Source organism: Rhinoraja longicauda, chromosome 32 (genome assembly GCF_053455715.1).
Source record: "Rhinoraja longicauda isolate Sanriku21f chromosome 32, sRhiLon1.1, whole genome shotgun sequence".
Classification (NCBI taxonomy): Eukaryota; Metazoa; Chordata; class Chondrichthyes; order Rajiformes; family Arhynchobatidae; genus Rhinoraja; species Rhinoraja longicauda.
In genome coordinates, this window is record NC_135984.1 from 28,718,122 (window position 1) to 28,741,390 (window position 23,269).

Genomic DNA, 23,269 nt, shown 5'->3' on the forward strand with positions numbered 1-23,269 from the left:
TTTTCCCTATAAATTTTTTTGTTTAATTTAGACGTAGCAAATAATATCGAACCAATATCAAAAGGTAAACAATCTTCCTTTTCCATTTTTAACCAGTCTGGTTGATGATCTATTTCTTCCAACCAGAAATTCATATTTTTAATATTAACTGCCCAGAAATAAAACAAAAAATTGGGTAAAGCCAGGCCTCCCTTTATTTTTGATTTACACAAGTGTCTTTTGTTTATCCTATGATTCTTATAATCCCAGATAAAATCATTAACAATAGAGTCCAATTTTTTAAAAAAGTTTTTTGTCAGATATATCGGAATTGTCTGAAAAAGGTATAATATTTGCGGTAAAAAAATCATTTTTATGGCATTAATTTTGCCAACCATTGAGATAGGGAGTGTTTTCCAATATTGAATATTCTTATGTAGTTTGTTCAGTAATGGGGGGAAATTTGCTTTAAATAATGATGTATATATCTTAGTTACATAGATACCTAGATATTTAAATTTTTCATTTACTATTTTAAATGGAAATTGTTGTATTATCTGTTTATTATGTTCCCTTATTGGCATAATTTCGCTTTTATTCCAATTTATTCTGTATCCTGAAAGTGAACCAAATTGGGTTATTAGCTTTAATAAGTTTGGAATACTAATTTCTGGTTTTGTAATGTAAATTAATACGTCATCTGCGTATAGAGAAATTTTATTCACTGTGTCCTTTGTGTTATATCCATGTATTTCCGGATGCCCCCTAACTCTTTCTGCCAGTGGCTCAATAGCAAGCGCAAATAATAATGGGGATAACGGGCATCCTTGTCTACAACCTCTAGATAGGCTAAATTTCGATGACAACCTTTGGTTTGTAAATATTCTGGCCGTGGGATTTGTATATAACAGTTTTATCCATGTACAGAATTTCTCCCCTAGCTGCATATTTTCCATCACCGAAAATAAATAAGACCATTCAACCTGATCAAATGCTTTTTCAGCATCAAGTGAGATTATTGCTAGATCTTCATTAATAATTCTCTTGGAATATATAATATTAAATAATCTTCTTAGATTATAGTATGAATATCGTTTCTGAATGAAGCCTGTTTGGTCAGGGTGTATTAATTTATTCATCACTGTACTTAATCTATGCGCTAGTATTTTAGTTAAAATTTTTTGATCTGTATTTAAAAGTGCAATTGCTCTGTATGATCCCGGGTCTTCCGGATCTTTATCAGCTTTAGGAATAAGTGTTATTATAGATTCATTTAGAGTATCTGGAAGTTTCTGTTGAGTATATATATACTCATACAGTCTATGTAAACGTGGGCTAAGCAAATCATAAAATTTTTTATAAAATTCGGAGCCTAAACCATCTGGTCCTACTGCTTTACCATTTTTTAAAGAACCAATAGACTCCTCAATATCCTTTATCGTAATCTCCCTTTCTAGTACTTCTCTATCTTTTGAATCTAAACCTTGTAAATTACATTTTTTTAAAAAGTCTGCTATTCCTTCTGATTGTGCTACGGTTTTAGTTGAATAAAGGTTCTGATAATATTGGAGAAATCTATCATTTATGTCCTTGGGCATTTTTAATAATTCTCCTGTCTCTGTTCTAATTTTCTGAATTATTTTTTCCCCTTCCATTTTTCGTAACTGACGTGCTAATAGTTTTTGTGGTTTGTCTCCAAATTCAAAATGTAATTGTTTTGTTTTTTGATAAAGTTTTATTACTTGTTCTGAATACATTTTATTTAGTTTATATTTCAATACAGCAATTTTATTATGTTTTAGAGTAGATGGCATTCTCGCATTTTCTATATCTAGTTGTTTAATTTCACTTTCCAATGTTTGTTGCTTAATCCTGTTCTCTTTATTATAAAAAGCTTGAGCAGAAATTAATGTACCTCGAACATACGCTTTAAACGTTTCCCACATAAGAGAAATAGGTGTGTCGGGGTTGTCATTTACTTCAAAAAATATTTGAATCTGTTTAATAATATATTCCTGGCATGACTTTTCGTTCAAAATTTGTGGGTTAAATCTCCAATATGCTTGTTTCTCAGACATTCCATTTAATTTAATCATGAATGTTACCGGTGCATGATCTGAAATTATAATGTTATGGTATTTTGAATTATAAATAAATGGAATAAACGTAGAGTCAACTAAAAAATAATCTATTCTTGAGTATGTTTTGTGTACTGGTGAGTAAAATGAATATTCCCGTCCAGTTGGGTTTTCTATTCTCCAAACATCCTTAATATTAGTGGTATTAATAAATGAATTTAGAAATACACTTGATTGAGATTTTACTTTTTTTTGCATTGATGATCTATCTAAGTATGAATCTAATGTACAATTGAAGTCTCCTCCAATTATTAATTTATATTGTGTAAATTCAGGAATTTTATTAAATGTTTTATTGAAGAACATAGGGTTATCAAAATTAGGCCCGTAAACATTAAGAAGGATCACTTTTTCTCCATTTAACTCTCCAACTACTATAATATATCTACCATCAATATCCACTATTGTTGAGGAGTTCTTAAAAGGTATTCCTTTACGAATTAGTATTGCAACTCCTCTGGCCTTGTGGGAAAAGGAGGAATGATATGATTCAGCAATCCACTTAGCTTTAAGTCTATATTGAGATTCCTTCTTAAGGTGTGTTTCTTGAAGAAATATTATATCAGTTTTAATTAAATTTAGATGTGCCAAAACTTTACCTCTCTTAATTGGTTCATTGATTCCCTTGACATTCCAACTACAAAATGTTATTCCCTGACCCCCTCTTGTCATATTAATGTCTTGCATATTTCTTAATACTGCTATTAGTAAACTGGAAGTCAATCCAGTTTATGCCTTGTTACCGTGAAGCTTGGTTTTCAAGTAACCCGGGCATGATATTATATTTCAAAACTCTCAAGTAATTACAGACTTGTCCGTGATTTCAGCGAAAATTAGGACACCGGGGAAGCATTGATAAGCGTGGGAACTTCGCAATGTTTCCGAAGACGGTGTAATCTCTTAGCCAGCTGCTACTTTTACAAAAAGTAACTTGTATCAACCTGACTCGGCATTGTCGTGGTCATTGTCGTAGGGTAAAAGAAAATTTCAGCGATCTGCTACAACTTTGACAGTCGCCGGCAGTCACCTAAAAAATCACCGGCAGTCACCTAAAAAGTGGGACAGGCCCTTTAGTCACTGGAATTTGTGATTCACCTTTTTTATACCTACTAGAGCATGTCATGGTCATGGAGGATGTGTGACTGGGTTTACTTGCAGCTCGAGGTGGAATTTTCACTTGTTCATTTAATACAAGAAAAATCAAATCAGCTGCAGCTTGTTGAGTGTTGAATTTGTGTCTGCAGTAACCTTTACTCATCCCCGGTGCTCTCATCTATCCTGTTTACTGGGCTGCACGACTACCATGACTTGGCGCAGTTCTGTTGAAGTCTTGTTTGACCTTGGTACTGAATTTAGAGAAAACAAAGTGGCTTCAGCTTGTTGACCTGCATTATGCACCTTGCAATTGTCTGGGACTAGTGTCCATACTGGAGAGCTATTCTATAGATTAGTCAAATAACTGAGTAGTCATACCCAGAGACCCATTGTCAGATAATGTGCAGGCTCTTTGTCACAATCCCTGGCTTTGTTCTGTCCCATTGAAAGAACAGACCAACGAGATGTGATGACACGTGTGGGAGAGATCACTTGTGAAGTTCTTAACATTGATTCTGGGTCTTTTGAGGTCTCACGACCTTGGATCCAAATATGTTGTCTATATGGACTTCAGTAAGGCATTTGACAAGGTTCCACATGGAAGGTTGATTAAGAAGGTTAAATCGTTGGGTATTAATAGTGAGGTTGCAAGATGGATTCAACAATGGCTGAATGGGAGATACCAGAGGGTAACGGTTGACAATTGTATGTCAGGTTGGAGGCCAGTGTCTAGTGGAGTGCCCCAAGGATCTGTGTTGGGTCCACTGTTGTTTGTCATTTACATTAATGATCTGGATGATGGTGTGGCAAATTGGATTAGTAAATATGCAGATGATACTAAGATAGGTGGAGTAGTTGATAGTGAGGTAGATTTTCAAAGTCTACAGAGAGACTTGGGCCTTTTGGAAGGGTGGGCTGAAAGATGGCAGATGGAGTTTAATGCTGATAAGTGTGAGGTGCTGCATTTTGGTAGGACAAATCAAAATAGGACGTACAGGGTAAATGGTAGGGAATTGAGGAATGCAGTGGAACAGAGGGATCTGGGAATAACTGTGCATTGTTCCCTGAAGGTGGAATCTCATGTGGATAGGGTGGTGAAGAAGGCGTTTGGTATGCTTGCCTTTATAAATCAGAGCATCGAGTATAGAAGTTGGGATGTAATGTTGAAATTGTACAGGGCATTGGTGAGGCCGAATCTGGAGTATGGTGTGCAGTTCTGGTCGCCAATTTATAGGAAGGATGTCGACAAAATGGAGAGGGTACAGAGGAGATTTACTAGAATGTTGCCTGGGTTTCAGCACTTAGGCTACAGAGAGAGGTTGAACAGGTTGGGTCTTTATTCTTTGGAGCGTAGAAGGTTGAGGGGGGACTTGATAGAGGTTTAAAAAATTTTGAGAGGGACGGACAGAGTTGACGTGGGTAGGCTTTTCCCTTTGAGAGTGGGGAAGATTCCAACAAGGGGACATAGCTTCAGAATTGAGGGACAAAGGTTTAGGGGTAACATGAGGGGGAACTTCTTTACTCAGAGGGTTGTGGCTGTATGGAATGGGCTTCCGGTGGAAGTGGTGGAGGCTGGCTCGATTTTATTATTTAAGAGTAAATTGGATAGGTATATGGATAGGAGGGGATTGGAGGGTTATGGTCTGAGTGCAGGTAGATGAGACTAGGTCAGGGAGAATGGTCGGCGTGGACTGCTAGGGCCGGACAGGCCTGTTTCCATGCTGTAGTTGTTATATGTTATATATATATGGGTAAAGAAACACCCTCCTGATTTACCATGTACTGTGTCCTCATTCAGCTGCTGAAACAGTGCTCTCAGTTGGAGTGATCTTGTGATCTGCTTTTGAACTTTCACCGTCACGGGGATCCAATGGCACTTTCTGATGTTATGTGGAGTTTCTCTTCATGACAATGGGGGTTTTCCATGGGTATTTTGGTTTCTTCCTGTATCCTGAAGATTTCTAGGTTGCCAGATTAATTGTCCAATTTAAATTGGCACTAGTGTGTAACTGAGTGGTGGAATCTTCGAGACTTGATAGTCATGTGGAACTTGGTCAGCATGGACTTGATGGGCTGAGGTGCCTTTTCTGTGCCTTACAACTCTCTGCCTCTATATGTTGAACAATGCTTGGCTAATACACAAAGTAACGGGTGCACAAATTGTTGAGTTGGGGAAGTCAAACACCAACACTAAGAATGATTTGATGGCGCCATCACTGAATCAACTGGCTAAATCCTTCAAGATTTTGCTGTCAGACTGAATTTTATGACAGTGAGTGGAACCAGAATGAAATCCCCACTTGCTTTTGTCTTTCACCTGTGAAAGATACATCTGGCCATGGAAGAATTGGTAGAATGGGCCAATTACAGCACTCACAGAGCCTAAGTCGCCTTCACTTTGGAGTAAAAAAGACACAAACGTACTCCTGAGATCCCCACCATTACAAAGACATGCTTTAGCAATTTGAACCTTGCTCAAAATATTTGAGCATTAGATGGAGCAGTAAGATCATATGTTCCAGAACCAGCTGGAACATTTTATGATCTCAATGCTCTATCCACCTGCCAGTGTGTCTGGTGCATTAATGATGTTATCTAATGGACAGTTGTCTATTATCTCCTGTTCACGAAGCGTAGGATAATTCTAATGTGGCTATAAACCAATACTGATATATTCAGTTCTTCCAAAATGATGAAAGTTGTCATCAACACTGCTATAAAGTGGCAGTTGTTCACCATTACGTAGTTGTGTCCCATATGGACATATTCTAATTTTGTCCTTGATCCAAACCAACTAGAAACAAGATGAATCTCTGCTCCTGATCTTCAAGGCATCACACCAGCATTGCACCAAGGAGCCCTGGTAAAGCTAAAGTCAATAGGTATCAAGGGGGATGTACTCCAGTGCTTGGAATTGTGCCTCGCACAAAGGGAAGTTAGACTGTTGTAAGTCAAGCTTCCTAATCACAGAACATCACAAGAGGATTTCCTTGGGGCAGTGTTGGAGAGCCAACCCTCTTTAGCTACTTCATTGGTACTGTGATGCTGTTGTTTCCAATGACCTGGGTTCAATCCTGACCTCTGCTGTCCGTGGAGTTTGCACATTCTCTGAGATTTCCAATGTTTTTTTCCTACAATCCATCAACGGTGGATAGCTTGTGCAAACTGGACTCGTACCTATTTCTCCCCTCCACCACCCCCCGCTACTTTCCCTGGAATCCCCCACAACTCTTCAAACCTGTTCATACCTACTGTTCTTATCTCTGCCTTTGTTCCAGCTTATCAAAAAATAACCCACGCCTGTGTGAACCTTCTACCTGCCATGCTTTGTCCTGCTCTCCCCTTTTACAGAATTCTTCTCCCCCCCCCCCCCCCCCGGCCCCCTCCCCCCAGGGCACACAATCAGTCTGAAGAAGCTCGACCTGAAACATCATCTATGCATGTTCTTCAGGGAAACTGCCTGCCATTTTGAGTTACCCCAGTACTTTGTGTCCTTTGTGTATTAACCGGCGTCTGCAGTTCTTTGTTTCGACCATCAACCTGCTGATGAGCTATCAATGAGCTGAAAGGCCAATGTGCAAGGTAATATTAATGAGAGAGAGAGTCTGGACTATTTGTATTGGTCTGGTCTCTTTGCTCTATGGTGACTTTAAATGAGCCACCGAAACTAGAGTTATAAACGTAACAGGTTGTTATTCAGCACAAGCAAGCATGCATCCTCCCTTCGCAACATAGAAAATAGGTGCTGGAGAAGGCCATTTGGTCCTTTGGGCCTTGTGATCTTGGCTGATCATCTACAATCAGTAAGCTGTGCCTGCCTTCTCCCCATATCCCTTGATTCCATTAGCACCTAGAGCTCTATTTAACTCTCTTTTAAATTCATCCAGTTAATTTGCCTCCACTGCCTTCTGTGGCAGAGAATTCCACAAATTCACAACTCTTTGGGTGAAAAAGTTTCCTCTCACCTCAGTTTTAAATGGCCTCCCCTTTATTCTTCGACTGTGTCCCCTGGTTCTGGGCTCCCCCAACATTGGGAACATTTTTCCTGCATCTAGCTTGTCTAGTCCTTTTATGATTTTATACGTCTCTATAAGATCCCCTCTCATCCTTCTAAACTCCAGGGAATACAAGCCTAGTCTTCCTAATCTTTCCTCATATGACAGTCCCTCCATCCCAGGGATTAACCTCGTGAACCTACGCTGCACTGCCTCAAAGCACTCCTCAAATTAGGAGACCAAAACTGCACACAATACTCCAGATGTGGTCTCACCAGGGTCCTGTACAACAGCAGAAGGGCTTCTTTGCTCCTGTACTCAAATCCTCTCGTTATGAAGGCCAACATGCCATTAGCTTTCTTCACAGCCTGCTGTACCTGTACTCTTACTTTCAGTGACTGGTGTACAAGGACACCAAGGTCTCTTTGCTCTTCCCCTTTACCTAACCTGACACCATTGAGATAATAATCTGCCTCCTTACTTTTGCCGCCAAAATGGATAACCTCACATTTATCCACATTATACTGCATCTGCCATGCATCTACCCACTCACTCAATCTGTCCGTCACCCTGCAACCTCCTAACATCCTCTTCGCAGTTCACACTGCCACCCAGCTTTGTGTTATCTGCAAACTTGCTAGTGTTACTTCTAATTCCATCCTCCAAATCATTAATATATATTGCAAATAGTTGCGGCCCCAGCACCGAGCCTTGCGGCACTCCTGTTCAACTCTTCCGCCATTTCCTTGTTACCCATAATAATTTCACCCGTTTCTGCCTTCAAGGGACCCACATGTGTCTTTACTAATCTTTCTCTCTTAACATACCTAAAGAAGCTTTTACTGTCCTCCTTTATATTCTTGGCCTGCTTTACTTCGTACCTCAGCTTTTCAGCCTATATTGCCCTTTTTGCTATCTTCTGTTGTTCTTTGAAAGTTGCCCACTCCTCTGGCTTCCCACTACTCTTTGCTATCTTATACATCTTTTCTTTTAGCTTTATTCCACCTCTAACTTCCCTTGTCAATAGACAATAGACAACAGACAATAGGTGCAGGAGTAGGCCATTCAGCCCTTCGAGCCAGCACCGCCATTCAATGCGATCATGGCTGATCACTCTCCATCAGTACCCCGTTCCTGCCTTCTCCCCATACCCCCTCACTCCGCTATCCTTAAGAGCTCTATCCAGCTCTCTCTTGAAAGCATCCAACGAACTGGCCTCCACTGCCTTCTGAGGCAGAGAATTCCACACCTTCACCACTCTCTGACTGAAAAAGTTCTTCCTCATCTCCGTTCTAAATGGCCTACCCCTTATTCTTAAACTGTGGCCCCTTGTTCTGGACTCCCCCAACATTGGGAACATGTTTCCTGCCTCTAATGTGTCCAATCCCCTAATTATCTTATATGTTTCAATAAGATCCCCCCCCTCATCCTTCTAAATTCCAGTGTATACAAGCCTAATTGCTCCAGCCTTTCAACATACGACAGTCCCGCCATTCCGGGAATCAACCTAGTGAACCTACGCTGCACGCCCTCAATAGCAAGAATATCCTTCCTCAAATTTGGAGACCAAAACTGCACACAGTACTCCATCCACAGCCTTGCCCTTATCAATTTCCCTGGTAACCGCTTCAAAAAATTTAAGAAGATTAGTCAAACATGACCTTCCAGGCACAAATCCACGTTGACTGTTTCTAATCAGGCCTTGTTTATCCATGTGCTTATATATATTGTGCCTAAGTATCTTTTCCATTAATTTTCCCACCACAGACGTCAAACTAACAGGTCTATAATTGCTAGGTTTACTTTTAGAACCTTTTTTAAACAAAGGCACAACATGCGCAATGCGCCAATCTTCCGGCACCGTCCCCGTTTCTAATGACGTTTGAAATATTTCCGTCATAGCCCCTGCTATTTCTGCACTAACTTCCCTCAATGTCCTAGGGAATATCCTATCAGGACCTGGAGACTTATCCACTTTTATATTTTTCAAAAGTGTCCGTACCTCCTCTTCTTTGATCCTCATAATTTCCAACACTACTCTACTTGTTTCGCTTACCTCACATAATTCAATATCCTTCTCCTCGGTGAATACCGAAGAAAAGAAATTGTTTAATATCTCCCCCATTTCTTCCGACTCAGCACATAGCTGTCCACTCTGACTCTCTAATGGACCAATTTTATCCCTCGCTATCCTTTTGCTATTGACATATCTGTAGAACCCCTTGGGGTTTACTTTTACATTACTTGCCAAAGCAACCTCATATCTCTTTTTCGCTTTTCTAATTTCCTTCTTAAGATTCCTTTTACATTCTTTATATTCCTCAAGAACCTCATTTACTCCTTGCTGCTTATATTTATTGTATATCTCCCTCTTTTTCCAAACCAAGTGTCCAATTTCCCTGGAAAACCACGGCTCTTTCAAATTATTATTCTTTCTTTTCCACCGAACAGGGACATAAAGACTCTGTACTCTCAAAATTTCACCTTTAAATATCCTCCATTTCTCTATTATATCCTTTTCATAAAACAAAATGTCCCATTTCACTCCTTTTAAATCCTTTCTCATCTCCTCAAAATTAGCCTTTCTCCAATCCAAAATCTCAACCCTTGGTCCAGATTTGACCTTCTCCATAATTATATTGAAACTAGTGGCATTGTGATCACTAGACCCAAAGTGCTCCTCAACACATACCTCCGTCACCTGACCCGTCTCATTTCCTAACAGGAGGTCCAACACTGCCCCTTCTCTGGTAGGTACCTCTACGTATTGCTGCAAAAAACTATCCTGCACACGTTTTACAAACTCCTGCACACATGACTTATGGTCACTACCTCCAAGCGGTTCCTTTACCTTGAGTTACCTTATTAAATCTGGTTCACAACACTAAATCCAGAATTGCCTTCTCTGGTAGGCTCCATTACACGCTGCTCTAAGAATCCATCTCGGAGGCACTCTACAAACCCCCTTTCCGGGGGTCCAGAACCAACCTGATTTTCCCAGTCTACCTGCATATTGAAATCCCCATAACTACAGTGACATTACCTTTGTTACATGCCAATTTTAACTTCTGCTGCAACTTACACCCTATATCCAGGCTACTGTTTGGGGGTCTGTAGAGAACTCCAATTAGTGTCTTCTTACCTTTACAATTCCTCAACTCTATCCACAGTGACTCTACATCGTCAGTCCCAATGTCACCCCTTGCAAGGGACTGAATTCCAAACATCAGCAACAGAGCTACCCCACCTCCTCTACCCACCTGCCTGTCCTTTCTATAGGACATATAACCGTGAATATCCAGTTCCCATCCTGATTTTTCTGTAGCCACGTCTCTGTAATCCCCAGAATGTCATACCTACCAATCTCTAACTGAGCTTCAAGCTCATCTACTTTTCTTCTTACACTTCGCACATTCATATATCAAGATCAATGACTTCCTCATTGGCAGAACTTGATCAGTACAAGTTGGCAACAACAGCTCTTTGTCACTGACCATCAGTACAGGGGCACCTTAATGCTGTGTGCGCTCAGTCCCCTAATCTACTCTCTATACCCATGCCCCAGTGGGCAGACACAGCTTTGATAATCTGTCCTGGCCCAGCACATTGATGCAATTACAAATAAAGCATACCAATGCCTCTACTTCCTCAGTCGTTTGAGGTGATTCCTTGGTCTTGCCATCATTGATGGCAAGATTGTGGTTCTGGCACCACTCAATCATATTACAGATCTCCCTCTTGTACTTTTGACATTGTGACCAGTTATTCATCCAATATGGTGGTATGGTCGATGAATGTAAAGATGGTGATGGAGCTCTGCCTGACTGCGCAATCATGGGTATAGAGAGAGTAGAGTAGGGGATTGTGCATGTAGCCCTGTGATGCCTCTGTTGAAGTTTTCTTTCTCATTCAGAAGTTTAGTTTAGTTTATTGTCACATAGGTACGATGAAAAGCTTTTTTGTTGCGTGCTATCTAGTCAGCGGAAAAACTGGATTACAATCAAGCCGTCCACAGTTTACAGATACAGGATAAAGGGAATAACGATTGGTACAAGATTAAGTCCAGCAAACACCAATTAAAGATAGTCCAAAGGTCTCCAATGAGGTATATAGTGGCTTGGGACCACACTCTAGTTGATGATAGGATGGTTCACTTGCCTGTTAACACCTGGGAAGAAACTGTCCCTGAATCTGGAGGTGAGTGTTTTCTCACCTGCACCTTACTGATTGGAGAGGGGAGGTAGTGTCTGGGGTGAGACTGGTCCTTGATGATGTTGGCGGCCTTGCTGAGGCAGCATGAAGTGTAGATAGAGTCAATGGAGGGAGATTGGTTTGTGTGATGGTCTGGAATATATAGAAAGTAGACTTTGGTATTCTTCATCCCAGAGGACTATAAAGATTTAGTCAGAAGAAGTTGTCTCGACCCGAAACGTCACCCATTCCTTCTCTCCAGAGATGCTGTGTCCTGCTGAGTTACTCCAGCATTTTGTGCCTACCTTCGATTTAAACCAGCATCTGCAGTTCTTTCCGACAGATTTAGTCACTCAGCATATTCAAGACTGGTGGACAGATAATGTAGTTTGTAAGGAAGCATGAGGAAAGGCAAGATTTAAAAATGAACAAAGTGACCTGAGAGTGTGTGTGCAGTAATCATTGAAAGTGACAGCAAGGTTTGAGAATCCAATTGATAGGGCAAACACAATTTTAGTCTTTATCAATAAGGAGGATGTGGGGCCACCAGAGAAGGTCTGGAAAAAAATATCAGAATGGTTCTAGGCATGAGGGACTACATTTACAGGGATTGGTGTGAGACACTAATTTAGAGAGGAGAAGGAGAATTGGTCGAAGTATATAAAAAGATGAAGTCCAATCTGTATAGGTAAAGACTGTTCTCTTTTTGGAGGGGCAGAGATCAAAGGTGAACGAATCAAGAGTGACATGAGGAAAGGTTTTGACCGCATTGTGTGCTTGGAGTTGGGAATGCACTGCCTGCAACGTGGAGGAGGTCGATTCCATTGTAGTCAACTAGAGCGAGCAATTTGAAGATCTAGAAAAAATCATTCATGCGTTTATTTCCTCCCGCGTTACTCACCATTGTCACCTTAGTGATAATGCAAGTAGTTTTATTGAAATCGGTGTTATATTTTTTAAGTTATTCACATTTTTAAGTTTAAAAGGGGGAGGGGAGAAGGGAGAGGGGATGGTTGAGGAAGGAGGGGAGGGGGGGGGGAGGGGTGCTGCACCAATGCAGGAGAGATTTGGGCCCAACTGGTCCACTTGGTCTAGTATATATTAATGGTTTGGATGAAGGAATTAGAAGTAACACTAGCAAGCTTGCAGATGACACAAAGCTGGGTGGCAGTGTGAACTGTGAAGATGTTAGGAGATTGCAGGGTTCCTGAACTACAGCCAAAACGGTACACGATAGCGCGACAATTTTAGGCCCACCTTACTCACCGTCGTCCTTTTGGAGATAATGGAACAGGTTTCTTTGAAATCGGTGTTATATTTTAAAGGTTATTCACATTTTAAAGTTTAAAACTATCTCCTAGGGAGGGAGGGAGGATAAGGGGGGTTGAGGGGGATAGGGTGAGGGGGAAAGGAGGGGAAGAGGGAGGGGAGGGGGAGAGGGGTGGAGGGAAGGGGGGAGGGGTGGAGGAGAGGGTGTTGCACCAATGCAGGAGAGTTTTGGGCCCAACTTGGTCTAGTAATGTAGATAAATGTGAGGTTATCCACTTTGGCGGCAAAAACAAGGAGGCAGATTATTATCTCAATGGTGTCAGGTTAGGTAAGGGGGAAGTGCAGTGAGACCTGGGTGTCCTTGTGCACCAGTCACTGAAAGTTGGTGTGCAGGTACAGCAGGCAGTGAAAAAAGCTAATGGCTTGTTGGCCTTCATAACGAGAGGATTTCAGTATTGGAGTAAAGAGGTTGTTCTGCAGTTGTATAGGGCCCTGGTAAGACCATATCTGGAGTATTGTGTACAGTTTTTGTCTCCTAATTTGAGGAAGGACATCTTTGTAATTGAGGCAATGCAGCGTAGATTCACAAGATTGATCCCTGGGATGGCGGGACTATCATATGAGGAAAGATTAAAAAGACTAGGCTTGCATTTACTGGAGTTTAGAAGGATGAAAGGGGATCTTATAGAAACATATAAAGTTATAAAGGGACTGGACAAGCTAGATGCAGGAAAAATGTTCCCAATGTTGGGGGAGTCCAGAACCAGGGGCCACAGTCTTAGAATAAAGGGGAGGCCATTTAAAGCTGAGGTGAGAAGGAACTTTTTCACCCAGAGAGTTGTGAATTTGTGGAATTCTCTGCCACAGAGGGCAGTGGAGGCCAAATCACTGGATGAATTTAAGAGCGAGTTAGATGGAGCTCTCGGGGCTAGTGGAATCAAGGGATATGGGGAGAAGTTGGGCACAGGTTACTGATTGTGCATGATCAGCCATGATCACAATGAATGGTGGTGCTGGTTCAAAGGGCTGAATGGCCTTCTCCTGCACCTATATTCTATGTTTCTATGTAAGTCCAGTCAAGGATAATTAATATAATAATAAGGAACTGCAGATTATCAAAGACACAAAATGCTGAAACTCAGTGGCTTGGGGAGCATACCCGGGGGAAAATGGATAGGTGATGTTTCAGGTTGGGTCCCTCACTATACAGTGCCCTCCACAATGTTTGGGACATCATTTATTTATTTGCTTCTGTACTCCACAATTTGAGATTTGTAATAGAAAAAATCACATGTGGTTGATGTGCACATTGCCAGATTTTAATAAAGGCCGTTTTTATCCATTTTGGTTTCACCATGTAGAAATTACAGCTGTGTTTATACATAGTCCCCCCATTTCAGGGCACCATAATGTTATGGAAACAGCAATGTCATGTATATGAAAGTAGTCATGTTAGTGTTTTGTTGCATATTCTTTGCATCCAATGACTACTTGAAGTCTGCGATTCATGGACATCACCATTTGCTGGGTGTCTTCTCTGATGATGCTCTGCCAGGCCTGTATTGCAGTCATCTTTAGCTTATGCTTGTTTTGGGGGCTAGTACCCTTCAGGTTTCTCTTCAGCATATAAAAGGCATGCTCAATTGGGTTCAGATCGGGTGATTGACTTGGCCAATCAAGAATTGCCCATTTTTTAGCTTTGAAAAACTCCTTTGTTGCTTTAGCCGTATGTTTGGGATCATTGTCTTGCTGTAGAATGAACTGCTGGCCAATGTGTTTTGAGGCATTTGTTTGAACTTGAGCAGATAGGATGTGTCTCTACACTTTAAAATTCATTATGCCACTACCATCAGCAGTTGTATCATCAATGAAGATAAGTGAACGAGTTCCTTCAGCAGTCATACATGCCCAGGCCACAACATCCCCACCACCATGTTTCACAGATGAGGTGGTATGCTTTGGATCTTGGGCAGTTCCTTCTCTCCTCCATACTTTGCCCTTGCCATCACTCTGATAGAAGTTAATCTTCGTCTCATCTGTCCACAAGATCTTTTTCCAGAACTGTGGTTGCTCTTTTAAATACTTCTTGGCAAACTGTAACCTGGCCATCCTATTTTTGCGGCTAACCAGTGATTTGCATCTTGTAGTGTCGCCTCTGTATTTCTGTTCATGAAGTCTTCTGCGGACAGTGGTCATTGACAAATCCACACCTGACTCCCGAAGAGTGTTTCTGATCTGTCGGACAGGTGTTTGGGGATTTTTCTTTATTATAGAGAGAATTCGTCTGTCATCAGCTGCGGAGGTCTTCCTTGGCCTGCCAGTCCCTTTGCGGTGAGTAAGCTCACCAGTGCTCTCTTTCTTATTAATTATGTTCGAAACAGTTGATTTTGGTAAGCCTAAGGATTGGTTGATGTCTAACAGTTTTATTCTTGTTTCTCAGTCTCATGATGGCTTCTTTGACTTTTATCGGCACAACTTTGGTCCTCATGTTGATAAAGTTGATGGAAAGACTGGAGGAAAGACTAGGTGCTGAGCTCTCTTATTCCTGCATTAAGGAGGCAATTAAATACACCTGAGCAATCACAAACACCTGTGAAGCCATGTGTCCCAAACATTATGGTGCCCTGAAATGGGGGGACTATGTATAAACACAGCTGTAATTTCTACATGGTGAAACCATAATGGATAAAAATGGCCTTTATTAAAATCTGACAATGTGCACTTTAACCACGTGTGATTTTTTTCTATCTTGGAGGACAAGCTAATAAATAAATGATGGGTTTTTGTTCCAACCATTATGAAGGGCACTGTATATGTAATGAATAATCATGAAGAAGGGTCTCGACCCGAAACGTCACCCATTCCTTCTCTCCCGAGATGCTGCCTGACCTGCTGAGTTACTCCAGCATTTTGTGAATAAATCGATTTGTACCAGCATCTGCAGTTATTTTCTTAGAATAATCATGATATGTGTGCTGGATTTGAGAAAGTGTGTAGGAAGGGACTGTAAATGCTGGTTTAAACTGAAGATAGGCACAAAAAGCTGGATTAACTCAGCTGGACAGGCAGCGTGTCTGGAGAGAAGGAATAGGTGACGATTTGGGTCAAGATCCTTCAGACTGGTTAGGGATAAGGGAAACGAGATATAGGGGATGATGTGCAGTGCTTCTTAAACTATTTCAGTGTCTTTCACCCTTGAGTCTTTATCACAAAATTTCATTCACCCTCGACTAAATTTTCTTATGTTTTTTGGTAATTTACATCTTCTTATCCCTTGTGTATAATTTTATATATATTAAATCATTCACTCTTCATTCTCCCCTCTAGTTTCATTCACCCCAAAATAATTTCATTCACCCTTGGGTGAACCATTCGCTTGTTTAAGATGCACTGATGTAGAGAGATAACGAACAATGACTGAAAGAGATAAAGAACAATATATTTCATATCTTTCAGAAGGCAGTGGGTCAAACAACATCTGTGGAGGAAATGGACAGATGATGTTTTTGGTTGGATCCCTTCAGACTGAGATTTGGGGGGTAGGCAAAGCTGGAAAGGAGAGGTGGGAGCAGAACAAAGCCTGGCAAGTGATGGGTGGATACAGGTAAGGTGGGGGGGGGGGGCTAGTGGGGAGAATTTGGTTGGCAGATGGATGAAGAGAGTGAAAAATAGATCAATGTCAGATCAGGGTATTGAGTATAGAATTGGGATATCATATTACAGCTGTACTAGACACAGGCGAGGCCACAGTTGTAGTTCTGTGTTCAGTTTTGGTTACCCTGCTATAGGAAAGATGATGTTAACCTGGAAAGAGTGCACAGATCATTTATGAGGATGTTGCCTGAACTTGAGGGCATGCTAGGACTGTATGCCTTGGAGTGTAGGAGGATGACTGGTGATCTTATAAAGGTGTATAAGGTCATGAGGGGAATAGATAGGGTGGATGCACAGTTTTTTTTTACCGAGAGTAGGGGAATCCTGTTCCAGAGGACATAGGTTTAAGGTGAGATGGGAAATATTTAATAGGAATCTGAGGGGCAACCTTTTCACACAGAGCGTGGAGGGTGTATGGAATGAGCTGCCAGAGGAGGTGGTTGAGGCAGAAACTATAACAACATTTAAAAGACATTCAAACAGGCACGTGGATTGGAAAAATTTAGAGGGATATGGACTAAACATAGGGAGGTGGGACGAGGTGTGTCGGCCCCAGTTGGGCCAAAGGGCCTGCTTCTGTGTCACATGACCCGACTCTAAAACGATAGTAATTTACCTAACATGAATGATTAGCAAAACATGAAGATAAGTAGCTGTATCTATTGGCAGGATGAGAATATGATATAATGAAAAGAAGGAAAAAAAATTGCTGAAGTGCGATAAGTTGGTCATGAGGTGGAAGCTGGATGAGGGTTTTAATTTTGATTTAGGCCAATAGATTTGAGAGTTAGGGGCGTCAGTGGCATTTGTCTTTTTTGGTTCTATTGGTTTTATGTATCCTTTGCTCATACTTGAACCAAGAAAGCACATACTAAAATTGTGGGTCTGGAAAATGGGCTTTCCAGGAGAAATATGGTGAAGTTCCAAATGATTTCATTTTAAGTCAAAGATTGCAATTGACTATTGCATAACAGCTTTTGTAAGATAGTTCATGTCAGAGATTTTGGCAATTCTGTGTCTGACTAGGAAACCTCAAACAGTGAAACGCCTGGATAGAGTGTGTGTGGAGAGGATGTTTCCGCTAGTGAGAAAGTCTAGGACCAGAGGCCATAGCCTCAGAATATAGGATGTATCTTTAGGAAGGAGATGAGGAGGAATTTCTTTAGTCAGAGTGGCGAATCTGTGGAATTCATTGCCACAGAAGGCTGTGGAGGCCAATGGATGTTTTTAAGGCAGAGATTGATAGATTCTTGATTAGTATGGGTGCCAGGGGTTATGGAAAGGAGAATGGTGTTGAGAGGGGAAAGATAGATCAGCCATGATTGGTGGAGTAGATGGGCTGAGTGGCCTAATTCTGATCCTCTCACTTATGAATCTCGAACTAGGATAGCTGCAGTGATAATGTCATTCAAGAATCTCATCACCACTTTGATTACATTGTTTGTGTTCTGTCTACACTTTTCACCACCATTCATCATATGTATTCTGTACAAGATTTGTTACTTTTGATCATTGAGGTGCTTTCATAGCAACTCGCACGCCTGTACACTCCATTGCTTACCGTGGATGTTCAGGTGCTGCATAAACTGTTATTCATTTTCATAACGTGAATTTGTATTGTTGCTCAAAATCCAGATGCACTTGTTGCAATTCCTTCACCATACCTACTGCAGGAGTCCAGCAAGTTAAGCTTTACAATGCATCAATACAAAATTGAATGAGATATTTATGGTGAGTAAAAGTTATTTGATTGGCACAGTAGTAGGAAGGAGATGGAAGTAGATTTTGCTGATGAATGTTGCATTATCTTCCTTCACTGAAACTCTGAGAAATACCAACAAAAAAACTTTAATCTGTTTGGGTCCATTCCACATGGATATATATGGTTCTTGGGTGCTTGATGGCGAATGAGGTCAGTATGTGCCTGTAAAAGTTGCCACAGGTTAGGCTGGAAGAGGTGGTACGGGAAGTGATGTACTTTCATTCTACTGGTTTTTGCCTGCTTGCAATGACTGTTCTCTGTATGATTCTTTGTGCTCCTGCATTTCAGTGTTCATCAGCCAGGAATTCCCTTGAAAATTGAGGGAATTTACTGTTTTTTTTCCCCCAGCGGCTTTGAGAACACCCTGAATCACTCACTCAATTTGCTCACTTGGTAATCTTTTGCCTTGTTGAACTTGGAATAAAGTAATGCAAAAAGGAATATGTTGGAAATGAGAATAAAAACACGCTAGAAATACTCGAGGTCAGACAGCATCCATAATTGCTGCTGACCTGAGTACTTCCAGCTCCATAAAATGGAGCATCTATTTCTAATTCAGAAGATTGCAATTGGGCAATTTAGTGTAATCAGGGTCTCCGTTGGGGACGCTGGCTTGGAAATATTTGGAGGATTTTATGGTGACTAGGTATAATTGCGGGACATAAAATGTTTTCTTCTGCTGCAAAGACAGATTCTTGAAAGCTGCAATGCCTGCCTTGTGATAGGGTTGAGTTAAGGGTTTTCTGAACAAGAGAAGAACTGGAAGTAGGAAGGGAAGGACCACCTCAGCACTATTGGCATAAATACGGCAAACAGTGAGGTTCTGCTGAAAGATTGAGGGAAGCGGGCCAAACTTTAAGAAGCAGAATCCAAGGATGATCTCTGGATTATTAACTGAACACACATGCAATTTGGCAAAAGGTAAATAGGATAAGATAAGTAACTGTGTGGCTCAAAGCTTGGTATGTTGGAAATGGTTTCAATTCATGAGGCAGGTTGGGAAAGTGAGAGCAGTTCCATTCAGATGGGCTTCACCTGAATTGTGTTGGACCAGTTTCCTGGCAATAAGTTGTAGAAAGAATGTAAACACAATAGCTGGGGAAGGATTCTGAGAATGGGATGTGTAATAAATCGAGAGGAGGAGAGATAGTGATGGCACAGAATTGTGAAGGAGCAGATGACACGCAACTGTGAGGGACTGGGCTAGAAAATGTAAGCACAAGTACAGCACAGAGCAATTTAAGAGTTAGTATAAAACTTAGCCAAAGCTTATGTCTTTTTTAATGCATGTAGCATTTGCAATAAGATAGATGAATTGACAGAAGAAATAGCAGCATATGATCTAATGCCTACGATGTAGAGAAATGCAGGGGAGGAAAGTCCTGGGTGGAAGTAGTTTATAGGCCCCCAAAATGTGAACTTATGGTAGATTTTAATATTTAGGCCATGTTTTAGGAAACTGCTGTTGTCATGGGAGATTGATTAGATGAACCAGACTGACAAAGATATCATCAAAATTGAATTTGTGGATGCATCAGGGATTACTCTGTTACAGAAGCTTGCGAGTAATGAAGAAGGCTAAATGAGATGTGGTTAAAGATCTCCGAGGAGGTAGCGACCACAGTATGATAGAATTCTAGATTCAGTTTGAGGTGATCACAACAGGAGAGCACCATTGTCTTAAACCTTAATGCGGGCAATTAGAATGACATGGAAGTGGAGCTTGGGTGGAATGAGCTGGGTCAGAACATGAACAGAGGCAGATATTCAACTGGCAATCCAAAACACTCAGCGGAAATTTATCCCAATCGGAGAGGGATTCCAAGAGGAAGGGGCACTATCTGCAGTTAACAAATGAGGTGAAGGATAATGTTTAATTGAAGGGTAGGCAATGCAAAGTGGTAAGCCAGATGAATAGTTCTTAAGATCTTGCAGCAAAATATTTAAAAACCTCGAGAGAAATTGATTTTTGAGAGCAAACTTGCAAGTTATATCAAGTCGAGCAGTACGAGTTACTCTGGAAATGTAAAAAGCAAGAAGGTGGCTAGGGTAAGTGTGGGATTGCTGTAGAAAGAGGCATGTGGATTAATAACAGGAAACAAAGAATTGGCAGATGTATTAAATCAATTCTTTGCATCAATATTCATCAAGGAGCACAGTGCAAATAACTCGAGGATAACAGATGGGCGATTTTCATATGTCGGGGAGCATCTTGTAAAGCTTCAGTTACAGAGGATAACTAGACCAAGTGGACCCGTTGGGCCCAAACTTGTCCTGCATTGGTGCAGCACCCTGTCCTCCCCCACTCCCCTCTCTCCTCAACCCCTCCCCTCTCCCTTCTCCCCCACTTCCTCCTCCCTCCTCCCCTCCTTTTAAATTTTAAAATGTGAATAACTTTAAGAATATAAGACCGATTTCAATAAAACTACTTGCATTATCACTAAAGTGACAATGGTGAGTAAGGTGGGCCTAAAATTGTCGCGCTATCGTGTACCGTTTTGGCTGAAGTTCAGTCACAAACAAGATAACAAACGAGAGTTTTTGTATATAGATGTATCATTGAAGTAGAGACAAAGCTACTCTTCAAAATCGTGGAGAACAACTAGGTTTGGGAAGTTTCGGAAAAGTAATGGCAAAATAAGTAGGACAGAAAATCAAGTTAATTTTGAAATAGATGACAATGGAATAAATAGATCTACCGGTTGTTATCTTGCAATGTGCCATTAGATGACAGAAGTGTACCATGGATGTAGAGAGCAGATGTAATTGCATAATTTTGAAATGGAGAATGGATGCATAGGGCCACATAGCCAAGAACAGGAGGAGGTAAAATGCAAGAAAATGGATGATAACAATAGGAATGAGCAAAATCAAAAGCATGGTTATGAAGGAGAAATCATGCCTGACGAATCTTCCAAAGTTTTTTGCCTTTGCAGTTAGGAAAATATGGGAGGAGAAACCAGTTGATACAGTGCATTTGGACTTTAAACAATTGTCTGAAAATGTACCCAAAAGATTTAAAGCAAATTAAGAGCACATGGGAGTGGGGTTGATATAGAGGTGTGTCTTGAAGGTAGATTAATGGACAGAAAACAGTAGGAGTAAATGTCATTTTAGGGTTAGAAGGCTGAGACCAATTGGGTGCCGTGAGGATTGGTGCGGGCGCTGCAAGTGTTCACAGTCTATATTCATGATTTGGATCAGAGGACGATGTATAGTATTTTCAAGTTTTGTTGACGTTTCATGGAGGATGCAGAAAAGCATCAGGAAAACAGATAGGTAAGTGATTGAGCAAGTGAAATATAAGGTAAAAAAGTATTGGTATTATTATTGTTACAGTGAAAAACTTCTGCTGCGTGCCATCAAGTCAATCAAACTATACATTAAGCCAAATTCAAGTCATACGTAAATACAAGTAATGCAATGAGAACAATACCAGAGCGCTGAATATAGTGTTACAGCATGAAAGTGTTACAGTTATAAAGAGAGTTCATTATCCATAATGAGGTAGGTTGGACGATCAGATTACACCGTACCTCATGGGAGGACCATTCAGTCGTCTGATAACAGCAGGGAAGGAGCTGTTCCTGAATCTCCTGGTATGTGCTTTCAAGCTTTTGTATCCTCTGCCTGAGTGGAGAGGGGTGACAGAGGTGAGTAAGGTATTTGATTGTGTGTAGGAAGAAACTGTAGATGCTGGTTTGAACGAAAGATAGACACAAAAAGCTGGAGTTACGCAGCTGGTCAGGCAGCATGTCTGGAGAAAGGGAATAGGTAATGTTTCAGGACAAGACCCATCTTCAGACCTGTTGGAAAAGTGAATTCATTCACCTTGGGTGTAGGGGAATAAAATAAAGTTGGAGAAGCTGAATTATTTTCCAAATGAAGAGATTAACAACATTTTCTTTTCAGAGGGACTTGTGCACAGATCACTCAATATTAATGACAGGTACAGCGGGTAATTCAGAATGCAAACAGTATGTCGGCTTTTGCAAGAGAATGGCTTTAATGTAAAGACTAAAAATGTAAGACTGAAATTGTTACGGTCCTTGTGAGACTGCACTTAGAGTAAGAGTGTGAGAGAGATATGCAGGTCCTTCAGCCTACCAAATTCAAGCTGACTACTCAGCATCTAATTTTACACAAATTGTACCCTAAACCATTTTATTCTCCGCATCCTGCACAACCATTCCGGCAATTTAAACGTGGGAAGAAACTGACATGGTCAGAGGGAATATGAGCGGACTCCAATAGACAGCACATGAGGTCAGGAGTGAACCCAGATCACTAGAAGTATGAGGCAGCAGGTCTACTTGCTACGCACCATACTACCCATTTTGTACAAGTCATCGCCATACCCAAGGACAGACATAGTGGGTAGCACAGGGACAATGAAGATTCACCAGACTAATTCTAAGGATGAGGGAATGCACTCTGGAGAAAGATAAGGTAAACTATTTTTTAGAGTTTGAAAGAATCATGTTGAAACATTTACAATTTTAGAGGATGAAGCGGGGGCCGCATTCCCCCGAGCTAAGGTGTCAAGAACATGGGAGGGAGTGGTGGGGGGGAGATGAAAGACTTCCGCAGCTTGCAGAAGTAAAATAATGGTTATAGTTTATTATAGAGAAACAGATTAATGTTCTAGAGATGATATTTAAATATAGCAATTTGAAATATGCAAGAAATCTGACTGGGACAGGGGTAATATATCTGTGAAACTTTTAATGTGACCGGACAAGTTGAGATTTCTTTTCAAGGAAAAGAATTTCAGGTCGCCTTAGTAGAAGAGTAATGAAGCAAGAACACTCCTTCAACATTTACAGAAGGACTGGCAGGATTTCAGCTCAAAAATAGGGTTCGAACATGGAGCATGCAGAACATAGAACAGTACAAAAGAAAGACACAAAAAGCTGTCACTCAGACAGCATCTTTGGAGAAAAGGAATAGGTGATGTTTCGGGTCCTTGAATATGTTGGCTGCTTTCTTGAGGCAGCAGAAGTAAAGATGGAGTTACCGGTGGTGGAGGCTGGTTTTGTGTGGTGGACATCCCCAACTCACCACGGTTTCTTGCCATCTTGGACAAAACTGTTGCTATACCAAGCTCAATTTCATTCTGGTAGGATGCTTTCTGCAGTATATCTCCAGAAGTTGGTAAGAATTGTGGAGACATGCCAAACTTCCTT

The 23,269-nt window shown here is 41.0% G+C and overlaps 2 protein-coding genes across 4 annotated transcripts in view; one reads left to right on the forward strand and one right to left on the reverse strand.

Annotated features, from left to right (window-relative positions):
* The window catches only part of LOC144608757 (uncharacterized), a 34,071-nt gene extending 23,094 nt beyond the window's left edge, over positions 1-10,977 (reverse strand). The window contains exon 1 of the mRNA XM_078426826.1: positions 10,840-10,977. Within this exon, the coding sequence (XP_078282952.1) occupies positions 10,840-10,977 (138 nt within the window). The remainder of the gene's footprint in view (positions 1-10,839) is intronic.
* prdm10 (PR domain containing 10) overlaps positions 1-23,269 on the forward strand; it is a 220,397-nt gene that overhangs the window by 26,333 nt on the left and 170,795 nt on the right. The gene's annotated exons all lie outside the window — the stretch shown is intronic.